Genomic DNA, 25925 nt, shown 5'->3' on the forward strand with positions numbered 1-25925 from the left:
TCCACCCTGACCGAAACTTCAAATCAGTACTTTGCGTTCCTCAAAAAAAAGGAAAGGTCACACAGGAGTCTAACAAAGTAACAGATTAAGGCAAAACCCACTCTGCTGCCTACTCTCTATGTACATGCACCCCATTCCCATCTCAAAACACGGAAATCTTTGGGATGGACTGCATGCAGATAAGGGTCTGTGCATTTTAAACATCAAGCGACAAAAGGCATGCAAGCAGTGTGGTCAATGCTGTCAGCAAGGACATAGCAATTAGGAAGCAGATTCAGGCCTGCTATGGCAGTGCCTGGCAGAGAGCCAGGGGCCATCAGACCCTCCCCTTGCAGTGCTGGCTCTCCATCCCCTACTGGAAAAGTCTCATCAGAGGTGGCATACTGTAGATGGATAAGAAGTGAAAAGGACCAACCTTCTCGCGGATCTGAGAGATGAAAGTTTGTTTTGTTTGATGACATTGTGCGATGAAGATGAGAAGGGAATAAAAAAAGACAAGGAAAAACACAGAGAGTAAAAACAGGCCAAGCTGCATGTGTCTGCACAGCACTGAAACAACAAGACATGATGGTAGAGACCGGCCAGGACTACCCACTGTGCAACTGTGCACGCACACACACAAACAAACATTCCTGCCACAGAACACTGGATTCAGCTTCTCTTCCTCATCCAGATGCACACAACCAGACAATCAGTATATAGGAGCACATGTCCCAGGAACACCAAGAGCCAAGTTGATTTTGGTAGGCTGCCCCCACTTCTGGCCAAGTACAGGCAAGAACAAGTGTGCACACACTCATGGACATACCCACCACATTTCAGACACCACAGGATTTTCAGTCAAGTGCCAAGCTCCGTTCCAACTGTACAGACAGTAGCGGAGGCACTTTAACCCCCACCTGCCTCTCTCACACAGCTCAGTATCTGCACACACGCCCCATCACTCCTCAACACAGAGGAAGCAGTCCTGGTGAACAATGGGAATTCTTTAAGCATGAAGAGCCTCTTTCTCCCTCTTTCCAAACAGAGCTAAAAGCAGCAGAGAAACATTAGTGCATTATGAACCAGTTGCTGTGTCAGGACCCCTGATGCACTGAACTGGGAAAGAAAGGAGGGCAAGAAGTCAAAGCAACGATCACCCCAAATCAGCAGGGCAATCCAGTACATTCCTGTTTTTGTTCCTGCAGGAGAGATAGTAAGAGGTTAGTTGTGTTTCCCTGAAGGGCATGGAAGACCTCGTTTCCTTTGCAGGAATGACCTTATAGCAGCTAATATCTGTGGTGAATCGCCTGAAATTGAACCCTTGCTGAGAGAATGCAGAGACTGTTCTGGTGGTTAGAAACTGCTTATGAGTCACATTTTAAGGGTGGGAAACGGCACGGCGGGTGTGGGGGGAGAACATTGCCTGTCAGCAGAACACACACTCAATTAAAAGCCTTAATGGGAAAGATATACACTGTATGGTTGGTTCCATCAGTAATTCATTTGCAAGGATGAGAGAGGATGGGATTTCAGCTAGTTTTCATGATGTGCAGCCACCTACCTGCTCCTAAAACAGACTGCACCAAGAAGTACCATGGAAGCTAAGATATACTCCACAGTGCATATTCTCAGCACTGATACACAATAGATGTGGGGGAGGAAGGGGAAAGGAAGCACTGTACTCCTCTCTTTGCATTGAATCTCACTTGCTCAAGGACCAGAATGAAGTGTGTTGCAGTAGCCATTAAGTACAGAAAATGGAAATATCGTTTTAGTTCTGCTTACTCCTTTGTCACCACCCTGGAGTGAATGGGAAAAGTACTTTCTCTTTTCTGAGTGTGACAGGAGGATTGTACCACATTTGTAGTTCCACAGTTGTTTCAGGGGATGATGGGAAGATGCCAAAGGTTCCGCCTTTGGATATGTAGTCAAATGATTGTTCATAAGATTCTATTATTTGAACCTAATCTGCTGTATGAAGGGATTAGAATCCCAGCTATATAACCTTCCTATTAAAAAAGGTTCAAATCTTTGGGACTTCAGCAATTTGGGTGGGTTTGAATTTTGGCTCAGTTCCCCATTTCTCAGTGAGGTGAACAGACCTGTGTTCTGGGGTTGTACCGCTTAAGAGTACAGACAGGAGGATTACATAATTAAAGATTCGCCAATATGGAGCCAAAATATTAATAATAATTCCTGTACGTTAGTAAATTAGTATTCTCTGAGAGAAGGCTAGGCTAGAATCTTTCCCTTTAACATTTAGTTTTCTAGGTGGAAGTGATATTTTTATAGGAAAGAGAGCATTGAATCATGTGAACCCCACTGAAATGTATCAGCCCAGATACAGTTTTACTACCCCAGTGAAAAGTAGTTGCATAGAGGCAACTACTTTGCAAAATTACCAGCATTCCACAAAAAAGGAACTAACACTGAGGTAGGCAATATGAAAAGAAGACTGTGCTATCTGAGGTGCACAGCAATGCTATACAACTCATCAGTACAAAGCCCAGGCCAGGCAAGCTGTAATGGTTTGCCCACATGTGTTTGTACTTTAGATTACAGTAAGCAAGGTTCACTTATGAAGCACACTAATACAAACAGATAACTTTCTAGACCGTCAGTCAAGAATGATCTTGGGGCCTGTAATTTGTTACTAATTGCTGGATTATCTCTTAATCACTTCTTATACTAATGGATTATAGGAAATAAACATCTGCAGCTGAGTCTGCTCTGGAAAGACCCTGGATGGAAACAGCTACACCTCATCTCATGTTGAAATTGTGCCTGCTTTATCAGTAAATATGCCAACACCTAGTGAATTGGAATGCTCACTTTCTCCCCAGAGCCCTTCTCTTCATCCCTTATCTCTGGCACTGCAGGAAGCAAGTCCTCCTGCTCTTTTCAGAACACTGGGACTTAAAGGCATGACAGTAAGAAGTGCAGTAGTTTACATCTTCCATGGAAAGAGCAATATATGCAAAATATACCTGACACCACAACCTCAAGTTCTGCTATCACCTACAGGAGCCAAGAAAGGCCTTAAGTGTTCCATGTTTCATGGGCCCCATCTGTCAGTAGTCTGACAGCAACTGCTAGTCTCACTTGATGAGGGGCAACAGCATCAAAATAACAAATGTGATATTGGACAAGCAATCAGAAGGCACAATGCTGTTCCCAGTATTCCACAGAGAAACAGAAAGTAAACGAAGAGGCTGAGAAACTCCTACTAACCCTGATTACTTTGATAAGGTCAGAGAAGCTCCCAGTACCCCTGATCACTTTGATAATTTATGTATAAACCTTATAGCACATTCTCCTGCAGAAGAGCCAAAGTGGTAACAGTTAGGGTGACTACTTGTACAATAACCCCCACCCCAAACAAGAAAATCCATCACACCAAAAGAGGACAAAAGAGGGCACTGGTTTGCCTAAAAATTGTATATGCCAATTTGTACGTATAGATGACCATTTAGAAATAGCTGTTATAATTTAACTAATGATACAATGCATTTCATCATACTGGAGAAGTCTGTGACAAAGAAACTGGTGTGCTTGCTTAATATTTATTTTTAAGAACTCCTATTTAAAATATTTACATGCTAACTCTTACCAGCTAGTTGTGCATAGAATTGTAGCCTTATTATTATTATTACTATTATTATCCAGTTACACTTCTAACTTCTTTTTCCAGAAAAAGGGCAGGACATGCCTTATCACAGTGTAAATTTGGTGTGTTTTTAATCATAGCACCTTTCTGTATAAGGCTTATGAAGATTAACATTTTTTAAAAAGTCACAATGTGATCAGCTTTTCGTACAGAAAGGTAGTAACAGTTCCATCTATTTACTCAGAAGCAACTCCCACTGAATTCAGTGGGTCTTACTCCCATGTAAATAAGTGGGTACAGGATTGCAGCCTAACCAATCTCTGGTTTTGTGGGTCAACATTTTACTTTAATAGTTGATTCAATTAGCAATTTTATTGTTCATTAAAAAAATTCCTTCAAAATGGCATTACTAACAGGGCTGACCTAATCTGGATGACACAGTGATGGGTAACTCTTAGCTGATGCTCAATTTATTTTGGTTTTACAGCACTCAAGAACTCTTAAGCGATGGAAGGATATGTGGCTCAGAGAGCAAACTTTTTTATGTGCAGGAGGAATATAACTAAACCAAATTATCCCCCCCTGGAGTTTGTATTCACTGAAGCTGGTTGGGGAAAAACTGACGGAAAATGCAGAAGAGGCCAAGTGACAACCATTTCAACTTATAAGGTTGCTAGGAGAGAGAAAAAAAACATTTTTGTAGGATGCCGCAAGAGCTAATCCAACCATCTGAGATCCACAAGCCACATTCAGCCTATGTACAGCTACTCAGACCATCCCCCTGCTCACATGCATGCTATATTTTATTCATGGAAAGAATTATCTCCTTTTCCCACTGACTGTTTTTTCCCCATGTGCACAAGATTAGTTGATGTAGGGAAGTGGTTAAAGGTGTGGTCTAAGAGAGAGGAAGTACCCAGTTCAAAGAGCTCAGCTATGATTTGCTCCCAACAAGCAGGTCTCTCTCAGTTTCACCTCCTAATTTGCAGTATGTGGATACTGGTAGTGGTCTATTTTACAGAGTGTAAGGATTATTGAGAGGAGTTATGAAAATGATATGAGCACTAAGGAAAAGTGCTCGGTTATTATACATGCAGGTTATTATACACACAGAAAACTATATGGCATTGGAGGCGCCAGCTACACAGATTACTGTGGCTTGCCATTTACTTTTCTCAGAGCTACACAGAGACCACACACTGTAGGATGCTTCTAACTCTTTGGATGCACATCTGAACAAGGGTAAGGGACAAGCTGCTTGTTATGCTGCAGCTATGGGTAACAAACCCCTGAATGGTTCCTCCTCTTCCCTTGCAAAGTGCTGTTGCAAGGGGATGCAGTGCAAGGAGGGAGGAGGAGGAGTAAAGGGCAAGGAGTAAAAGTGATTCTTAACCTTCCTTTACCAGCCACTTTCCCTTGAAACTGCAACCCTCATCTTTTCGTTTGTGAGGGTCCAGACCTGTGATTTCAAGCTTACCAGGAATCCAGAACCTTGGCTGGGATAAAAGCAGCTGTGTGGGTGTGTGCGCGCGCGCGCACGCATATACACACCCACACAGGAACAGCAGTGGGAAAATTGAATACTCCATCCCCTGATGCAAACCAACCCTACCTTAGGACACTTTGCAAGCAAGAAGGGGTCATCATGGCTACAGTATTCCTTGCCTCTAGTGACATGAAACTTGTATGGTTTCAATAATGTAACATGTGGATAATATTTGTGCATACATCCTGTTCTGTTTTCTCAAACAAGGGAAGTAGCCTCTTGCTTTGGCAATGGATTGGGAGCCAAAGGAATGGTGAAAGTCTTTCGTTGGGCTGGTTAAGGTGTCTATTTTGTTCTATAAAACAAAGCCGCCTGCACAAATATAGTCCGTGAAACAGTACATATGGCAAACCTCCACAGGGGACAATTTATGTAGTAACCTGTCTTTTATATACTATGGGGCTTTATCTCAATCCTGCAGCTTGGAGTCCAACCTTGTAAAGATTATACGCAATAAAAAGAGGCTTGTTTCGAAATTTATGCCTGAGAAATACAACAGTTAATAGAAAATGAGCCACACACACAGGGCTAGAAACATATCCTTACTAGAAGCTTGGCTTGTGTCACCTTATCTCCAGAGAGAGCCAGCCAGCCAGCCAGCTAGCTGAACAACCTGCTCTTCGCATCAAACCTGGGGTCACAGTTTACTGCACTCCTTAGAATCTAAGGGGAGTTCTCTAGCTAAATAAAGAAAGTCTCAACAAACAGGGAATCAGCCAGGTTTAAAGGTGAGGTTTCTTTGCCTCGGCAAGCTATGTATTCAGGTGAAACATTAGCCTTCCCAAGCTTTTTCAGAAAGGCTCAACACAGAGAAAGATACTTGGGGAAAAAATGTAAAAGTGATTAAGAATGTCCAAAAATTTATACAACAATGTAAACATGAAATATGTTCAAACAAACACCCTCCCTTTACTCTGGGGAGATATGACATTATTTTTACTAGAGCTGACTACACACACACACACACACACACACACACACACACACACACACAGAGTACAGGGTATATAAAGTCAATAATAAGCACATTATGCTTGAGAAATGGGCATTTCTGCTGCACAGATAAAGAGTTCTGAGACTATCTGAAACTTCAGCATCGTACAGATTTGTATGTTGAAATTGTTCTGCAAGATGAAACGGCACCTGTAGAAAATGAGTGCTGAACACAATGAGAGTAACCGAGAGACCTAGAAGCAATCACACAGTAAGTCATTTTGGCTTCTCCTGGGAATAACTCTTCCTCAGCTTGGTTAAGGCAGCTCCCCTCCACCCCACAAATAAAAGGCGTGTGCATGAGTATTAGGAAGCAACGATCAAGTAGGGAGACAGAGAGAGAGAGAAAAGAGAAAAGACAGAGGAAGGAATGAAGATGAAAACAGTATTTCTAAATGGATAGTTATTGAGATCCAGGACCTAAGAAGGAATAAAATATGAGTTTAACTGCCAATCAGTCAAAGGCACCAAATTATCACTCTTCTTCTTTCCCACTGTTATGTAAGTACTAAACCACACCTCCACGGGGTGTCTTACATTAATATCCCTGGCTAATACAAGGTCTGGCCAAGGAGAACACGCATTGTTCCCATGTAAAACAGAACAGAAAACTCATCAGCTTTTAATGAAGTACCAAACTCTTTGCTCTCCAAACACAAAATTCTGTATCAAATTTAACAGTGAGTGAAAAGACTTTGAGATCTGGGAATAATAACAAGTTAAGAAAACAGTCTGGCAAAGTGGCTTCATGCAACAAACTGAAGCTGATTCTCAGCAGGAATGGAAGCTATTGTAATAGCTTCTGCAATAATCCCCGTTGCTGACAAGGTGTTGACCAAGAGAGCTTATGGAAACTAACATGCTATTCCAGAGTCAACATGATGCACCAACTCACCTGCAAGAGAACAAGTCAAGCTTATGAAATGAATGCTCAAAGCTTTATCTCGTTAAAATAAATAAATAAATAAATAAATAAATAAATAAACCCTCCCCAAAAAGGGTGGTGGTGAGAAAAAGAGAGACCCACTAATTTCACAAAGCCCCCAAACATGCTTTTGTTTAACAAAATATACAAATAATTAAACATGAACTTCTGCCCCCTTTATGACAGTGGTTTAACCAGTTTGACCATTAAAGAAGCTCTGGCGAAAAAAATGAAATAAAGAAAAAAAATTGTGGCAAGAATTGACTTTCCAAAGCTTCAACTCAATGACTGGTTGGGCATTTAGGTTTCATCATTTACAATACATCATAAAGGTAACCTCTCACTGCAACGTCTCATGGGTCATTAGAGAAGGTGTAGACACGGAAGAGAAGGTAGAAAGGGATGGAAGTTTGCCTTCTCCAACTTTACCTCGCACATAAAGGTTGGCTGGAGCAGAGTAACGGGTCCCAGCACTGTTCGTGGCGACACATTCATATTTGCCTTGGTCTGACTCTTCACTGTTCTCAATCTGTAGAGCTCCTATATGGAAAATAGAACACAGACAATATTGGTTATAATAATATATTTACAAAACATGTAAATTTTTGCTCTGTGTCTCTAACTTAGGACACAAAGGGCTTCTGGTAAATGTGTGGCATGGCACTTCTCAGAGGGTCCACCAAACACCACTTCCACTTGGTTGTTGCTAAAAAGCACCTGCTGTGTCCAGTTTTTATAGCTGCACAGGCAAACAGTTACTGACACCTTTTGAATTCACTTCTTATGGAACACATCCATTTCTACCAAGCACAGAAACTTTCAAAATAATTCAGGTTTATCCGTCGAAATATCACAACAAATACCATCTTCACACAACCAATTTGCATCTTGGTGCACTACTCTCTTTCCTTTAATTATCAATTCGATTCTCTAAAATTAAACCTTGACTTCCCCATAAAGTATGAATAACAGAATCTTAGAAACCTACAAACCAAAAGGATTACAAGATTGTACCCTAAGAAGTCCTTTGCATCTCTGCTTCTGAAGACTACTCCTTTCATTTATGATAAAGACCTCAATACAACCATCAATACAATTAATAAGTCAGCATCAGAAAATGGTACAACTTGTGTTAAATCCAACTTAAACCTGAAATCAGCCCAACCCACATTAGGGACAAATACGGCTTGAATGGCATTCTTGTTCCTTATCTCGTCCATCATAGATGAGTGCTGAACCCTGTCCAGTTGTTTCCTCTGGAAATCATTTAAAATGGGCTGCATCTAGCTTGTGGAGGAAGTAAGGATGACAATGGTGAAGGGGAAAATAAGCAAAGGGTGAATGTAGAAGTAGCCTTGATGCCACTTTGCCAGATCAGAACCTCCATACTTCCTGAGCAGCAAAGACTTTCTTGGTTCTTCCAGAAGTTGAGATTCCAGAGATGGCAGAAGAGGGCATTTGCTCAGAAACACATACACACCTGAACCAAGAGAAAAAGCATTAACCTGTCTGCTTGTCAGAGTCTGAACCCATTTCCATTTGCCAGAGAAAACAGCACTGTGAACAGAAGCCAAAATTGCTGTCTCCGCTCTTCCCACTTCAAGGAACGGAGGTCAAATTCAGTTTTCATATCATTGCAACAGAAGGAAAACTAATGTGAATCAACTGACGCCACCTACACTATTTAGAAGGATAAATTGAGACTGTAGCCTAAGTCTATATGTCAGGGAGAGAAAAAATGAACCTCACTGAGCTTTGCTATGTAATAAAAACGATGTAGGGAGCCCTTCCTATTGTTACGCTGGGGCTGGCAGGGGGCAGTGCAGGGGACGCCAGCCAGAAAAGCCTTCCTTCTGCCACTCTTAAGGTGCTTTCATATATAATACTAATAAGTTGACTGTTCTTTAATACAGCAGCATCAGCATTGTCAGGTTTGTTTTTAATGTTTTGTAACCCAGACCAGGAAAACATCTACTACTACCAATACTGCTGCTGCTACATTGCTGCTGTTGTTAAATTTATTACCCACCCTTCATCAGCAGGTGCCAGGGCTGGTTACTATGATTTAAATTCAGTATTAAAAACAGTTAAAACTAATTTCAGGTGGGTCCTGAAAACACACATCTGAAAACACCCAAAACACCAGGATAAAAAGGTGCGTCTTCAGCAACTGACAAAGCAAAGGTGCCACTATTTATAAGCTGCTGCAAAGAATGTCCTCTCCTGAGCCATCACCTTGAATTTCTGAGGGCGGCAGAGCCACCCAAAGGGTCTCTCTGCTGATCTTAATATCTGAGAGGGTCTGTAGAGAAGGCAGCAGTGTCTCAGATATTTGGGGCTTAAATAATTTAGAGCTTTAAAAACTAGCATGAGCACCTTGAATTGGCAGAAAATGTAGCTGTTTTAGAACATGAGTTGCATAAGTGCTAAAGGCAAACCCAGCCAGCGATCTGACCATTGAATTTTGAACCAGTTGAAGTTTCGAAGTCATCGTCATGTAGAGTAGTCCAATCTGGAAGTTACCAGAGCATGCAGCACTGTGGCGAAGTCACCTCTGTCCATAAGTGGTTGTAGCTGGCAAACAAGCCATAGCAGGAAATTAGCCACCTAAAGTGACAATGCTGGACAACACCCTCAAGCTATGAACCTGCTTCTTCCAGGGGATTGCAACCCTGCTCAGAAGAGGCTGCCCTCCCAGCTCCTGGATTTTCAGGATTCATTTTTAATTTGTTGGCCCACATCCAGTCCATCACTGCCTTCAAATATAACAAAAGCAAGTATTAAAATATAGTAACAGCAAGAAATGATGACCTGCATCATGGCTGACAGGAGGCAGAGGGAACCCCCAAGAAAGGGGATTCAAACTCCTAGCTTCCTGTTCCTTGACCCTGGATATTTCCAAACATTATGTATGTGCATTTCCCTACATTGCTCCTCTCTACTTGTGAGGCACATGCATATGCTTTATATCGCCTTCCCCAACCCCAAAATGTTTTGTACTAGAATTCTCATCATTCCTCACCATTGGCTATGCTAGCTGGGGCTGATGGGAATTGGGGAAGGCTACTCTCTACTGACTTGTAATTGCAAGTGAAAATAGTTAGTGGGGGTTGGTGGGCTTCATAAGCATGGTCAGAGATGGCTAAAATAAATAAATCCACAGATACCTTCTCACCTTATATTTCTGCAGGTAGGTCTAATCTATGGAACATAGAAGTGTTCTGGTTTTGGCAGGAGCTGCCTTGCTTTGCCAGCAAAGTTAATGAAAAATGTTGACTGTCTCATTAACAGAGCAATCCTATGAATGTTTACTCAGAAGCTTCACCTGAGTTCAGTTAAATTTATGTTCATATAAGTCCACAAGAGTGAAACCTTTTTGAGGATTTGACGAGGAAGGCAAAAGCCTACTTTCACAATCTCACACTGGGTTCTTGCAGCTCTGCAGTTGCCAGTAGAGTAAAATGGTGCACAAAATTTTCTGGATCATGATTTATATATCAATACTTAACATGCCGCTTAGATTTTCAGCTCTAATAATCCTAGGTGCTACCTGGAATGGCAGCCAAATGCCCCCATTTCAAATTTATTTATTTTTTATGGCCAAATAAGCTAAATAAATAAAAACAAAACTACCACAGTGATGTTATTACTGATGCTCATTATGTTCCTGTTCAGCTGTGCCTCTTCTTCCTGAGCATGATGATTGGCATGGCTGGGACCTGGAATGAAGCTGGGTTTCTGTGATATATACAAGTGAGGCAGTCACTGACGGAGAGCTATGAAACTGAGCAGCACACAAGGGCAAATGCAGGAATACAGCTCAATCACTGATTCCCCTTCCTTTTGTGTATCATGCATCTGGCATTCATGCACTTTCCTCTTGTACTCCAGATACAGAAAAAGAGAGATTGAGATATGCAGATCCCAAGAGAAGCAGCACTACAAGGCTGCCAAAGAGGGTGCTAAGGGCAAAACAGCGTGAAATTTGGGCAATAGTAAAAGTATTAGATAAAAAGTTTCTCAGCCCTTCTCTGCCAATTATCAGATCTTTCTGTTTCAAAGTAATTGTCCTTCTGCTTTGCAGTGGTGAAACTCACACTGGAGGAAAGTCTATCCAGTCAACGGGTACAAACGCTTTCCAATTGATTCCAATTTATTTTGTGAAGAAAAGGACCATTTAAAATGCTGTCTTCCCTTTAACACTTCCACTGCTTCTCATGTACCTGCAATGGCAAAATCTGAAGCATCAGAGGTCCATGACATGCCAGCATTTTCTGCTTCCAGGAGAAATATTTCTCATAATATTTAATTGCATTCTATAACAACATAGAAAACTTGATTTGAACTTTGAGAAAGGGGACATGTGTCAAGTCACTTCCCCTAAAGCAGCTTTTATTTTTGCTTACTAGCCATCCTTCAAAATACACATCCATTCATCCATCCTCTTGTCTAACCTGCCAGTCACCAACTAGACCCATGCATCTCTGAACAGTCTATCAAAACTCACCCTGACCTTTCAGCCTGGGTCTCACCTGAAAGGCAAAGGGGGAATGTTAAAAGTGACAACATGCCTTGTGAACACAGAGCTCTCAGTTAGAAAAATGACAGCACCTCTGGACAGCAAGAGTAGAACTGCGGCTGCAGGGCCCAAAGGAAAGGTTAGTTTCAGAAATAAAATTTTATCCTGCATCTCCGGCCTGACTTCCATAACACTTCCATTCAATAGGCAGAAAGTATGATTGGCCCTTCAATGCATTCACATAGAACCCACCTCTCAACATGAACCACTGAAAACTTTACATCCAACTAGCTGTGCAAACAAAAAAATAATTTAGTTTTATTTCCACATCAAATTGATCCCAGAAGTGCAACAAACTTACCTTAGTGAGAACCACAGTACAGACCACTATGTGAGTATAACCTCCCTTTCACAAAAGTGCCTTCACCTACCACATCTGGTAATCTTTAGAGACTCAATAGCCTGTGTGTTTAACAAAAGGTGTAAGTCTGACACAAATCCTGTATGAGATGCTAAGAGGTGGCTTTTTGGCACGTACAGAAATGTCATCTTTGACATTCAAACGGGACACATACATTTTAAATAATGTCAGACACATTCTTAAAATACCTCATTAGGACTCAGATAGGGAGATTTATGTTTTATGAGATGGATGATTCTCATTATAAAGATATGTCCACTTTCCTCAAAAAGGATGTACGGAACATCCAGGCGGTTCTGGTGCTGAGTCATTAATGCCCTCGCTTGTTGATACAGAGGAAATACATAGCAGTTGTGTGCTGGGAAAGGCCCAACCTGATATGGGCAAAGACAGGGCCTGCTTGGTTACTTAGCATTCAGTCTGTCATTTTGCTTTCAGAGTTGTGATAGAAGCAGAGAAAAGGTTTTAAAAATGTGTGGCATCACAGCTGTCAATCTTGCAGCATTCCAGAGAGAAGATGACAGAGAAACCCATTCATATCAAAATGAGGTTTACAGTTTTCCCCCTGACCCAGATTTTTCACAGAAGCAACTTGATGCAAATACACTTGAAACAGCAACCCCCATTTGCTCCAAAATCACTTAACAAGAACTGAAAACATTAACCCCCAGCAACAGAACCAGTTCCAAAGACTTGGATTATTAACTTCCAGCAGTGATTCAGTGGAGAGAGAAGGGGGAGGAAAGAAGGGGAGCATTGGACAAATGAGATAGTGTAATTTAGTGGTGCTAAAAAGTTTATCAGGAAATTCAGGGGTCAGTCAACAGCAGTAACTGAAATCACAAGAGATCAGAGTCACACTATATAGTACTGATTACAACCTTAAAATTAATTCAAGGGACTACTTTGAGTGTGTAGGCTAGAAATGTTACTAGCACATATAGGCAGTGAAACTAGCAAGGTCTGGGAATGCAGAGCTGTCAGACTGGAGGTGGATTGAACAATTGAAGACTTAATGCAGCCAGATGTGTGTCTGATTCATTTACTCACAACAAATCTTTATGCTACAGTGCACCATGAATCCTTGTCAGGCTTCAGAAGGGGTGGAGCTGGCATCTTAGATCTCCTCCCTTCACCTTCATATCAGAGAAGGGCCAGCAAAATAATAATAATAATAATAATAATAATAATAATAATAATAATAATAATGTTATTTATTAAATTTATGAAAAGGTGCACCTTCAGCTCTCAAAGAAAGTCCTCCAGTCTTATTCCTCAAGTTAGATTTGCCTGGCATTTTAAGAATTTATTTCCTTTGTATTAGTTCAATTCCTGTCAGCAATAATGCAGAAGGAAGGGCTTCACTGTTCTCTTGTGAAAGTGTTACATCCTTCAAAACACGCCACAGCAGCTATTTCAGACCTGCCAGGACGTGGTGCCCCAGAGGGTGACTGAATCTGAAAGATTCAAGACCTCAGAGCCCTCTGTGGCATGAATGGGGATAGCGTTCTCCCTCTGAAAACCTCCCGTTGAATAACCCCCTTTGACCTGTGCACACCTGCGATGGATGATTCTACAAGGCGCCACACTAAAAATAAACAAAAACAAGCACACACAGGAAGGAACGGCAGATGCGCAAGTGAGCTGACAAGAGTTTGGAGTGAAAGAATAGCTGGAGATGATATACTGTTGGAGACGGGCATGGCAGAAAGGATATGGAGTGACATGACAATTAGAGGCACAGTTCAGCATTCTTACCTCTGATTGGTGTACCACCTGGTGAGGTAATTTGAATGCAAATAAGATTAGAGAGAAGCGTTAGTACAAAGAGGAAAGGAAGAAAATTATAACTAAAAAAGTAGAAAGTTTTTCAAAGCTAGAATCTGTATTAGCGCAACAGGAACAAACAAAAATAAATAAATAAAAAGAAATAAAGGATGTGCAGTAACAAGTCAGAGTGATGCCCTCAGGTGGTTAGTAAAGCTCTCTGCTACCAAGAACACAGAGTCTGGCCCCATTTTACCCAATTGATATATTGCTGGTCCTACACAAAGGAGGGCTCTGACTCCTAAGCAAAACCACTAGCATTCATTGTCACAACTGAGATGGAGAAGCCACTGGGATATGGGTGCTGCGCCCTTTTATTCTGCCAGAAGATGGGGCTGTGGGAGTACCAGAGTGAGTGTTGTGAGAGAGTGTGTGTGGGGAGAAAAATTAAGCATATGGTGTTGGTGAGACACACATTCTTGGTTTAAGATTACATGGACCGTTGGGGACAAAATCTGATTATGTAATTGAAACTTAAAATCTGAGTGATGAATTCAGGGGTAACTTTAATAAAACCTACAACAGGTTCCCCCTGGCCAGAAATTGGTATTCTACACAACAGATTTTTCAAATAAAAATCTAAAGCACTTTCTTCTAGTTTTTACTTGGACCAATGGAGCACCAGACTCGCTCTGCATAATTTATACAGTAGGCAGAGGAAAGGGATTCCAACCCTCCTTATAAGGGAGCAGAAAATAAGTTCACATGCTATGAGTGCATCTTATAAGGAGGGCTTGGTTACAAAGCTAACTGCTCCAAAACGTCAAGCAAAAGTGCAGTTTGCTCAGTCATGGGCTTTATTGTTAGCATGGTCCAGATGTGCAGAGGGAGACCTGTGTATGTAAACTGACAGCAAACTCCTCTGATCCCCAGTTTTGTCCCCTTGGTCTTATTTTGTGCAAATGAAGGCTGTTAGTAAGGTGAGGGAGATTCATGCAGATCTAATTTGTAGGCAGTTCATGGTATGTGTTGGTTTGATGCAGATTTTGCACATCTGAACACCAAGCACTTACCAAAGAAAACTGGGGAGTTTAAACAGATAGAAAGAGAGGGTTAAACAGGACACAGAGCGTCAAATCATGTTCCGTGTATTGATCAATAAATACCAGTAAGCATATGAGTGCTGTGTATCTGAGATTAACCGCTCCCCACATTCCATTATCCACAGCACTGATCACCCAATGGGAAACAAAGAAAGACACTCAAAGATTTCTGTAAATACAAAGAAGGCAGATTTTAAGCATGTTTAACTTGCCTCTTAAAGAGTAATTAAAATATTTACACTTGTTATCGCTTTCCCTCCCACTCTCCTAGTGTATGTTCCTTCAGGCAGTAGCCCTAGCTTTTAATCAGAGGAAGCAGTTCCAGCTGCTTCGTTTAGCATTCTCCACAGCCGAGATGACATTACTCCATTTTCGCTTTATGGCTGGTTTATACTTGCTGATGCTTTTGTCCACAGATGAATGAAGCATCAGGAAGGCTAATGCCGTTTGCTGAAGTTGCGGGTAATCTCTACCATAATAAATCTGCTGCCTATTTATCTGCTTTTCTAACTACCATTCCATCCCCCTTGACAGAACCATTCTCATCACGGAAGCTTGCATGGCTCACAAGCTGTACTGACAGGAAGAAGAGGGTTATTGGTTCATGCCCCAAAGAAAAATTTGCTGAGTGCTTACTTGCCCCTGCACCATCTCCAAATTATCACTGTAAATAAAGGGTCTCCATCCCCTTCCCCGACAAGAAGCATCTCTTACAAGAGTGTCCAGAAATGATTCCTGGCTAACTGAAGCAGCATCTGTTTTATGTTGCTGCCAAACAGATCTGGAGCTGTTCTGTATCCACCTAGTCACTGAAAATTCTCTATGGATGCAAAGCTAAGGAATCCCAACACACACTCAAAATGGATTCCCTAAAGTTTAGCTGGTATGTTATTAAAACCCAGTCTCCAGATCTCGGTGTAAGATAGCCCTTGCCAGAGCTGTATAGTGACTCTGAAGCAATGAAACAAGATCTCTTGGGAGGTTTAGTATGCACTAATATATGTTAGAGAGTATGGCAATAAACGACATAAAATAAAAATTATTCAGAACTCCCATGATAGTGGTCAGGATCACCAAATGAAGATGTAAGTCATATGCTACAAAATAAAAATTTGGACAACATCCTAAGTTTTAACTCCAATAGAGTACATTTTCGGCATGAACAAGAATGCAGAAGCTGCCAGTTTATCCAATTCCTGGCATCTCCAGACTCCTGCTTGAAACCTGGAGACCAACTGCTAGTCATTATAGACTATATTCAGCTAGATGCACCAATGGACTGACTTTGCATGCAGCTTCCAGTGTTCTTATAAGACATCCACCCAACCTAAATAATTAATGACACTTATTATTGTGCTGCCTTAGGGTGCTTCCAGGAGAGGGGCTTATATTGCAAACATAATGCTCAGATCAGATATTTCAGTGTGCACATTTGGCATGTTAGCTTCCACATATTTCTGTTCCCCACCTCTCTCCCAGTCATGGATATCATTGCTATTCTGCCAGTTGCTGTCCACATTGGAGGACCTCAACAGAGTGTATATGAAGATGGTTTTGTTGTCCCTCCTGCCCAACACTCCACCACCACCCTCCATTGCCTTCTGCTCTGTGCATGTATGCAGGTATTTCTGTACCTGTGTACAGACTGTCGCATTAGGGGCCACCAACTGAAATGTCAACACATGTGACAAACTGCCACCATCACCACACACAAAAATGCTAATGCATTAACTAGCTTCCACATCCGAAGTGACTTAAGGCTTATAACAAGTTATTTTTACTTATCTATTTTTCGCAGTAAGGGGTATGGAAATTAAATGTAAAAAAAAAATTGCTTGGCATTTTGGTGACAACTTCATGCGGACACAGCAAGAAAAAATTGCATGGTTCAGCAGCAATTCCACAATAAACTTCTGTCTGGAAGCACCCTTAGTAAGCAGAGACAAGAGCAGGAATTTGGCTGTGCATACAGTCCTTTCATTCCTCACTTCAAGCAAAACAAACCACCATGTCTTTCATTAACGATAGTTTCCCATTTCATCTGAACTAGGAAACCATGGTTACCATTTAATTAAACTTTGAAAAACTGTTTAATATCTTGGTTTGTTCTGAAGATGTTAACCAAAATTTCCTGGTTTGAATGAAAATAGGAAATTATAGTTCAGGAATGACATACTCATTTGCTCACTTTCTAGCACAAAGGAGCTTTGAATGTGACCAAAAGGCTTGTCCATATCGTTGATAATCTACATTAGAAACATTCAGGTCTGAATGACCATTTAAACCAAATCCAAACCAATTTGAGGTATATGGCACTTCGCACAGCCTTGAATGCAGAACTACAGATATAGCAGACCTGAGGATCTGACTTTCCCAATGAGGTAACTAAGCCAATAATATTTGAAAAGAATGTTGGTATGTGAGTGCTACTTTGAGTAAAAGCTCAATCCTAACCATGTGTACTCAAAAGTAAGTCTGACTAGAGTCAATGGGGCTTTCTTCCAGGAAAGTTAGTTAGGACTGCAGCCCAAGCCACCCTAATTCTATATCCTTTCCACACTTCTGCTATTCCTTATACTGGATGCTCTGGGTGTTAAGTAATGCAGATCCCACCAATGTAGGATGCCTTCCACCCTACAATGCCTCCTAGTAACATTCCCAGGGTTGGCTTTACTGAGAATTCTGTTGTTCAAAATTTTGTAGTTTTTGGTTGCTTCAGTATTTCAAAATTATAAACCATTTTGGTTGCCTTGGCAGAATGGCAGTCACATAAATGGATGAATGACTATGCCCACACTACATCCATTTCATTACTACTTTTAATTTATGACCAGCCACATTTTCTATTAATGCCTGGCCCAAGCAGCAAGAGCAACTTTGCTGGCCACTTTCTTGATCTGGTACTGTAGGAGTATCTTTTAATCATAACCTTGCCAATGATACAATCTCACCTCCCATTTCAGCTTTGGCTTGTGTGCTTCCTCTCATTTTTACACAATTTTTTCAGCAAAGTGTAAATGCCTTCTCCTTAGCCTACATCTTCACTGCCACGCCTTCCTCCACTCTACGTAAGTCAATGTTTAATATGCCCTTACTTTATTTTACAACATTATTTTATTTAATAGTACCTTGAGCAGCAAGTGCAGGAGGGGTGTGATAGAAAGAAAAACAATTAACAACAGCAAATCTTTACATCACTCATCAGCCAGGATCATTAGAGGAACTGTGTTGCCAAACCTCTATGTTGCAGATCTGTCTTCCTTTGCTTGGGGAGCAAGTGATGAAGTGGGAAACTAGGCCTCTAACATAATCATTCTATGGCTATGTTCCATTTTGAAAGCAATGTCCTAAACACTTGAGGTAAAAACCTAACACATTTTGACTGCTTTTTAATCTTGTTCATCTTTAAACAAACTCAGATTGAATGTCACAACCTGAATCTTACACAAGTAAGTCAACTGCCTCTCTTAGATTGTATCATGTAAAGGCACAGTTTAGTTTTTATGATCAAACATTTATTACTATTTACTTCATTTTGGGATGCCACTTTTAGTTGCACCTGGAGGAAAAGCCCACAAATTGCCCTGTACAATCAATAACGAGGAGGAGCTGCAAGCCACTGTCTAGACTTGGCATTAGTTTTCTTCCACAGTAAATGTAGGAAATATGACTATAACCTTTAAATACTTGTTTTCTTTTTTAATAAGTAAGAAAGTTAATCAGAATATGAGAGTGGGGCATGTGAGAGATTATCTGCTGCAGGTTCTATAAAATATGCTTGCCATTTATTGCACATAGCACTGGTTATATTATTTATTAATGCATGATTATACTGGAAGGCTTTCTCATATCTGGCTTTGGCTTACCTATTTAATATAAATAATATCAACTGATAAGATTTAATGACTTATATTGTCTATTTTATATAAACATTATAAAGTTTGTTTTATCGAAATGAATTGTTTATTCAAATTTTGTTATATTTTGTAATGAATTGGTTTTGGACTATTTAGTGTAGTGACGTATTCATATGTTTTTGCTGTTTTGCAGTGAGTCGCTTTAAGGCATGCTTATAGGGGTAAGTGGCATACATTAGAAGAACCCTGCTGGCTCAGAAACTGTCTACAGTGGCCAAACAGATGCCTATTGGAAATTCAGAAGCAAGACCTGAGAGCAACAGCACCCTTTCCACTGATGATTCCCAGTAACCTCAATACTGCCTCTGACAGCAGAGATAGTACATAGACATCAAGGCACTAGTAGCCACTGATAAATTTATTCCTAATCCTCTTTTTAAAGCCACCCACAGTGGTAACTACAACTACATTTTGGTGGTGTAGATTGTTGAATGGTCACTTTAAAATGTGAAGGTTCATTATTGCTTCACAAGTTGTGTATGTCTTTAAGGGCCAGGGCCAAGGCAAATAACGAGACCCAGTCTTACAGGTGCTACTAGGTTGTGTTAATTAAGCTGTGTCATAGCAGGTGCTACTAGGTTGTGTTAATTAAGCTGTGTCAGCATTTGGGCATAGTATATAAGGAGCAGCACCTAGCTCCCTCATTACCCTGGGGGATGGGTTGGTGGTTGGGTCTGGTTTGTTGTTGATGTATTTAGTGTATAAGGAGTTTTTGTTATTGTTATTAAAACCTTGTTTAAGTTATTTTTGAGTCCCTTTTTAATGCATGGTCTCCCCAGCAAGCTCTCTGCAGCGCTACTAAACTGCAAGTAGCCATAGTTAATAATAAATTAGTTAATTTTATTTCAGCTGATTATATACCTGTGTGAAGAAGTACTTTCTTTTATATGTCTATCCTGAATCCTCCAACATTTAGCTTCATTGGATGGGCCCAAATTATTATGAAAGTGGGAGAAGAATGTCTCCCTATCCAATTTCTCCACACTATGAATAATCTTACACACCTCTACCATGTCCCTGTCACTCAACTTGTATTGTAAACTTCTCATGGGGGAGTTGCTGAAACCTCTTGATCATTTTGGCTTTCCCTTTCTGAACCTTTTTGAACTCCACAATATCCTTTTTGAGGAGAGTCAACCACAAGCGTACACAGTATTCCAAATGCAGTTGCACCATAGATTTGTATAACAGCATTATGATATCAGCAGGTTTATTTTAAATTCCTTTCCTAATGATCCCTAGCATGGAATCTGCACTTTTCACAGTTGCTGCTCACTGGGTCAACAACTTCATCAAGTTATCCGCTGTGACCCCAAAATCTCATTTCTAGTGAGTCACCACCAATTTACGATTTTTTTTGCCTCAGTGTGCATCACTTAACACTTCCTTACATTGAATTCTATTTGCCATTTTATGCACACTCACCCAATTTGGAGAGATCCTTCTGGAGCACCTTACAATCCTTTTTTTGTTTTAAACACACTGAACGATTTGGTATCATTAACAAACTTTGCCATCTCACAATTCACCCTCTTAACTCTGTGCAAATCAAAGGGAGAAGGCCCCAACATCAATCCTTGAGAAATTCTACTTCCAACATTCCTCCATTGGAAGGGATCTCCATTCTAACTTTCTGTTCCCTGTTTCTGAAACAGTTCCTGATCCATAAGAGACCTTTGCTCTTATTCCATGCCTGCTGAGCTTACTCGGGAGTCTTTGGTGTGGTACTCTGTCAAAGGCTTTTTGAAAGCTGGAGTACACAATGTCTACTGGATCACCTCTATTTACATGCTAAAAGGTTACTGAGACACCGAGACAGGACTTACTCTTGGAAAAGCTATGGTGGTTCTTCTTCAGCAACACTTGCTCTTCAATATGCTTGCTAATTCTATTTTTAAGAATGCTTTCCCAGAACAGACTAAAGGGCCTGTAACTTCCTGGATTCCCCCTCCCGCCCCAATCGCTGTTTAAAAATTGGTGTTACACTGGCCGCTTTCAATTTCTCAGATAAGCAGTCTAATCTTAGGGAGAAGTTAGATATTTTGAATTGTTTAAGAACTCTCATGTGGATGCCACCCAGACCCAGGGACTTGTCAGTTTTTAATTTGTCAATAGAGCCTAGAAATCCATCTCTTTTCAACACTATTTGCCTCAGCTTCTCAGACCAGTGGTGTCATGGGGCCTATCCAACTGGTGGTCATGACACTCACATAATCCCATTCGACATGGCACAGTACATCTTATAGATTCTGGTGGGAAAACAACTGCATTTGTTCAGAGATATACTGCAGTCTGAACACTGGGAAAATACTACACAGAAATAGAGAGTGTTTGGAAGGGCCCACGTCTTCAGCAGCTGAGCAATAGAATGGCCCAGTTCACATGCAGTGCAAAGCCAAACCATAACTTGGCATGAGAAAGCAAACATGCAGGTTCCCAGAATGAAGATTGCAATGCAGCATTCCCCCTCTGGTGCTGCTAAATGGCCCAGGCATTAACCACGATTTAGCTTAGCATTACATCTGTACATAAGTTTGAGGTTTGACTCCTCCATGCTAAGCTTCTGTTTGGCTTAGTGTTACATGTGAATTGGGTCATTATCTGTTCTATGCAGTTTCAGAACCCTATGAACTGCAGACTTAAAGTTCCCTCTTTTGATTATGAAAATGAATTACTTTATTACAATAGTCCTCTACACACTTGCTGGAAAGGAAGCTTCATTGAGTAGAGGCAATTTGGATCAGCGGCATATACTAATGTTGCTTTGTGAGCTCTTCCAATGTTCCTACCAATAAAGACTTTAAACCTCTTTTTTGAGCTCACTATATGCAAGTCTATAAACCTCATTTACTTCCATACAGCTTAATCAATTTTCTCTCAGGCCTGCAGATATGCTACTCATTGATTTCTACCCTCCTCCCGGAAATTCAAGTGTCTTCTACAACTGGGGACTCCGAATCCCTGGTGAAATTCAGTTGAGACACTGCTTACAATGAAGAAAAACAAAATAAACTTTGGACGTGATGGTAGTGCTGAACACGTTTTGTTTTTAAACTCAGGTTTTTCCTCCCTGAAGCTTGCTCAGCAGCAGGCGAGTGCACATGATGTGAATGTTGTTGAGAGCCCAGCATGTGCCTAAGGGTTGCCCAGCTCATCTGCAATCCTCCTAGATGAGGATGCTGATTTAGTAAGTATGAAGAGCAAGTATCCATGGATGCACTTCCCTAATGCTGCCTGCTTAGTGCCTTTCAAGTTAAATTAACGAGGGTGATATTTTCTTTCAGCCCAAACATATTGAGATTACGCTAAAGGTCACTGTGAAATTATATAAACTGTAAATTTATCAGTGTAATTAGTGCTCACTGCTCTATATGCGGGGGAGCCTACTGCAAGACTGAGGTCTCACAGGTGTCAGCAAGGAGCTAATTATAAACTCATTTCTGCAGAATCTGATATATATCAATTTAAGAGCCACGACCACTACCACACATGAGTTACATTGCTTGCAGGGGGTAGTAGTTTTGCATACAAGTAGTTATCAGAGGCCAGCTAATGGGCATGTATGCTCATTAGAATGGGGCAGATATCTCAATCACAATCTCTCTCTCTCCCTCAAAAGGACCATCCTCACTTCCTATCCACACTGTGCTCTGGCACCATGGCTATATGAAGAGTTTCCCTGTTACCAAAAGAGGCAGAATTGTAGAACGTATGAAGCCACTGAAATGTTTTAAGCAGCCCTCTTCAGAGTTGCCATTAGGTTAACATAAATTCATGAGGGAGGCAGCTGGGTGAGTAGGCTACCTCCCATCATTCCCCAACCTTCATTCTTATAATTTTCTCATTTAATGGGGAAAATTTCTGCAGCAGGGAAGATTTCTGTTCAAGAATGTCCTGTGCATTTTAGAAATCCAGATTTTCCACATTTTGGAAACTGGCTAAGAGCTTCTGTCTTTGGCCCAACTGAGTAACTATTCATGAATCAAAATGTTTTTTGTCAGACTGTTGGTCTAAGTGGAACAACTAGTGACATGTGTTTTACTATCCTGAAAGCAGGAACCTATATTGGAATTGGAGTGATATATTTCTGATCCAATATGCTACCGGGTCATGGATAAGAAATCTCCTTTGCTCATGGGACACAAGAAAGCATGTTCAAAAGGCTCTGCTTCTTCAGTTAACAAGGACAAATATCCTAACTATTGAAATCTACTCTCTCACCCAAATCCCGAACCTTTCTTCATGTCACACAATGTTTTAAACGTAGCAGAAGTTGGGTGAAAAAGTGAACCCCACAATCTAGGTACAAAATACCACAGTTGCTTCCTGTAGAGAAAGATTTGGGGTGGAGTTGGGTCAGGAAATGAGAAGACTTTATTGTTTTACCTGAACGGAGCTGTTTGATTCTGCCATTGCTAGTGGCTGTGTCCACAGGAAGAAAGTCTTTGAACCAGGATATTTCAGGGTCAGGGTTACCGCTGGCAGCACAGAGCATTGTAGCAGTGCGGGCCTTCTCTACTACCTTGAGCTGTGGACCCATGTCTATGGTTGGAAAGCCAGATGGGATCTGGTTCTCTGAAACACAATAGAAAGAGAATCATGTTAACAGGTAGCAATGGGACAAAATTCCAAAACAGGAAATTGGTTTGCAATATTGCAAGCACCAGCCAATCAGTGCTGTGCACAGGTGACTCCTCTGGCAAACCTATTTTCCTAAGCTTGATCATGCAATTGTATGTAGATTGGGGTGAGTCCATGATTCCACAGCAGCTCACCCATTCAAACAATATATGACTGTATATATGACTCTAAAGCAATAAACATAGCAAAAATAGTGAAGAGGCAGCTCAAATCTCTGACAAGTATTTTTCATTTCAGTTTTCACTGAATTTTCCCCATGTTGTCCTGATCTTCCAAAGGCACATATGATTATTAAATGACTATGATGAACAAATGAATGTAAAATTAACAAGCCAAAGCAATTGCACCAATCCATGTCAGGGTGCACATTAAGAAGCTGCCAGAAACTCTCCCAGGCAATTGAAGATACCTGAGGCGTGCAGAAAATGAGCAATGTACACCCTGCCGTGGCTTACTGCTCTATTATAAGATGAAAGTATCACTATGATGAACAGTTTGAAAAAAGAAAATTCAGCAGTGAGAGAAAAAGGTAATTCTATCTGCAGTAGCTGTACTACCCTTACAGGTAAGTGTAGCTGAGGCCATTATGAGGCCTGTACAGAAAACCCCCAAATGCTCCAGAGCAGCACTTCAGCAAATATCTCCTAAGCTCAGCACATTTCCTCACATCTTAGGCAAGATGTACTGTTCTCTGCTAAACATGAGTTGCAAGCAAGACAGACAAATATATGAGAAAAGTCAGAACACCATTTAAAAGCTTCTTAAAATACTAGAACCTCATTTATTCTCATGTCATCCTTTTGTTTGCAGATACTTAAGCAAAACTAGAGTGTTAGATCTCTTCTTACCAGCCAGTCCCACATCAGCTGGTGTTCTTATCTGGATATTTGAGCTACGGAAATCATTCCTTCCTACTGGATTAAGACAAACCTGTGCTTTTATAGACTACACAGTCAAGCATTCTACTCTTCCTTCCCACATGGTGGGTAGAAGAAGAGCAAATGGTCTGTGATTTTAGCAGCATGCACCAGGACATGCTGTGTGTTCACATTTAAAGCAACATTTAGTTGAAGTACGGTTTAAAGTGTTGTATGAACAAAGTCTAAGTGTTTTATACTTCTGTCCTTCATGTTAACTTCCTATGTCCAATCTGCATATTCATGATTTGCATAACATTTTAGTCCCTCCAGCCTTCTCTATTCTGCTTATCTCTGAATGGTCAACCTATTTACAGGGCAATGCAAAATTGTGCAAATAAAATATTCACATTTTATCAGGCGTCCTTGTCTGCTATCTTGTCAAAAATCCACTTTGCAGACACTACTTTTTCCATATTCTATAGCATGAGAGAACATTGAAATGAATCTGGTTTCTGACTTCGCAGAGTTAAGGGGCTATGGTGGGTATCTATAATTTTCAAAAGAAACACCAAAAAAAAAAGCAACTGAAGCTTAATAAGAGCCCAAGCCATTTCTTGTATGCAAAGTCTGGCATCCCGAAAAACCGCCTCTTCACTAGCAAACATAAAAGGGTTTTTGTGCAAAAGGTACACTGAAAACTAGTTCTTTTTTATTTGCTCTCCATTGATTTTCAAAGACAAAAGGTACACAGAGCTTAACTGGAAAGACACCAGAGCTAGCATTCAAAAACAAGAAACAGCAGCACCAATACAACCACAACACACACTCCTCTACAGTACAAAATTAAACAAAAGCAGGGATATAGAAGAGTATCACGAGACACAGCTTAGCTTGCAAAGGCATACACAAAGAATAGCAAACAAAAACAGTCTTTTGGAACTAGCCAAGTGTGCCTGAATTACAGCTGCACCTTTGCTGCCTGCAATATAAAATAGGTGGTTAATCCAGGGAGGCCAAACCCTCCAAGTGATCAAATTTAATCTCTAAGCCTTTTGCAGTCTTTCCCAGTTTGTATGTGAGAATACACGAAGCAAAGAACCAGTGAATTAACGTAGTCCAATGTTGCCATTTCAAGCTGCAGTAGAGAAAATACATGTTATCAGGACTTACTCATGGCAGTGACAGCTAAGCAGGACAAAGCAATGCAAAATAAGCATTACACATGCCCCCCCCCCAAATTAAGCTCTTTCTACAATACTGCTGTTCATGACTAAGGGATGTTTCATGTGAACATTTTAAACAAGATGTTGGAGATGAAGTGAAACTGCCTCAAGTGGTCTTTCCTAATTTCTGGCAGTGATTAGCTTTGTGAGTTCACTGACATCTCTCATACCACTTGTTGGAAAGCTCAGAAAGAAGAGTTGAGCTGGAACATAAGGAACTCAACATGTAATGAGGACCTACTAAAGCAGCAGTGGGGGAACCTCCAGTCCACAGGCTTCAATAGGCCCACCAGGCCTCTCCATTTGACCCGCTAGGTTGATTTGGCCAAACTATGCCCATCTGCTGTACACCTGACGTCAGATAGGACATCTGGTGTGGGACAGGCATACAAATTGTCCTGACTAGCTTAGTGAAGTCATT

The 25925-nt window shown here is 40.9% G+C and overlaps 1 protein-coding gene across 20 annotated transcripts in view; it reads right to left on the reverse strand.

The window, feature by feature from the left end:
- Positions 1–25925, reverse strand: part of PTPRF (protein tyrosine phosphatase receptor type F) — a 478748-nt gene that overhangs the window by 78734 nt on the left and 374089 nt on the right. For 11 of the 20 annotated variants that reach the window (XM_053392724.1, XM_053392740.1, XM_053392738.1 and 8 more), the window contains 3 exons: positions 23167–23355; positions 13752–13769; positions 7483–7593 (listed from right to left, as the gene is read on the reverse strand). In XM_053392724.1, coding sequence (XP_053248699.1) covers positions 7483–7593; positions 13752–13769; positions 23167–23355 — 318 coding nt within the window. The remainder of the gene's footprint in view (positions 1–7482; positions 7594–13751; positions 13770–23166; positions 23356–25925) is intronic. The other 9 variants (XM_053392743.1, XM_053392742.1, XM_053392741.1 and 6 more) reach the window with 1 other exon arrangement.

This window comes from Podarcis raffonei, chromosome 6 (genome assembly GCF_027172205.1).
Source record: "Podarcis raffonei isolate rPodRaf1 chromosome 6, rPodRaf1.pri, whole genome shotgun sequence".
NCBI lineage: Eukaryota > Metazoa > Chordata > Lepidosauria > Squamata > Lacertidae > Podarcis > Podarcis raffonei.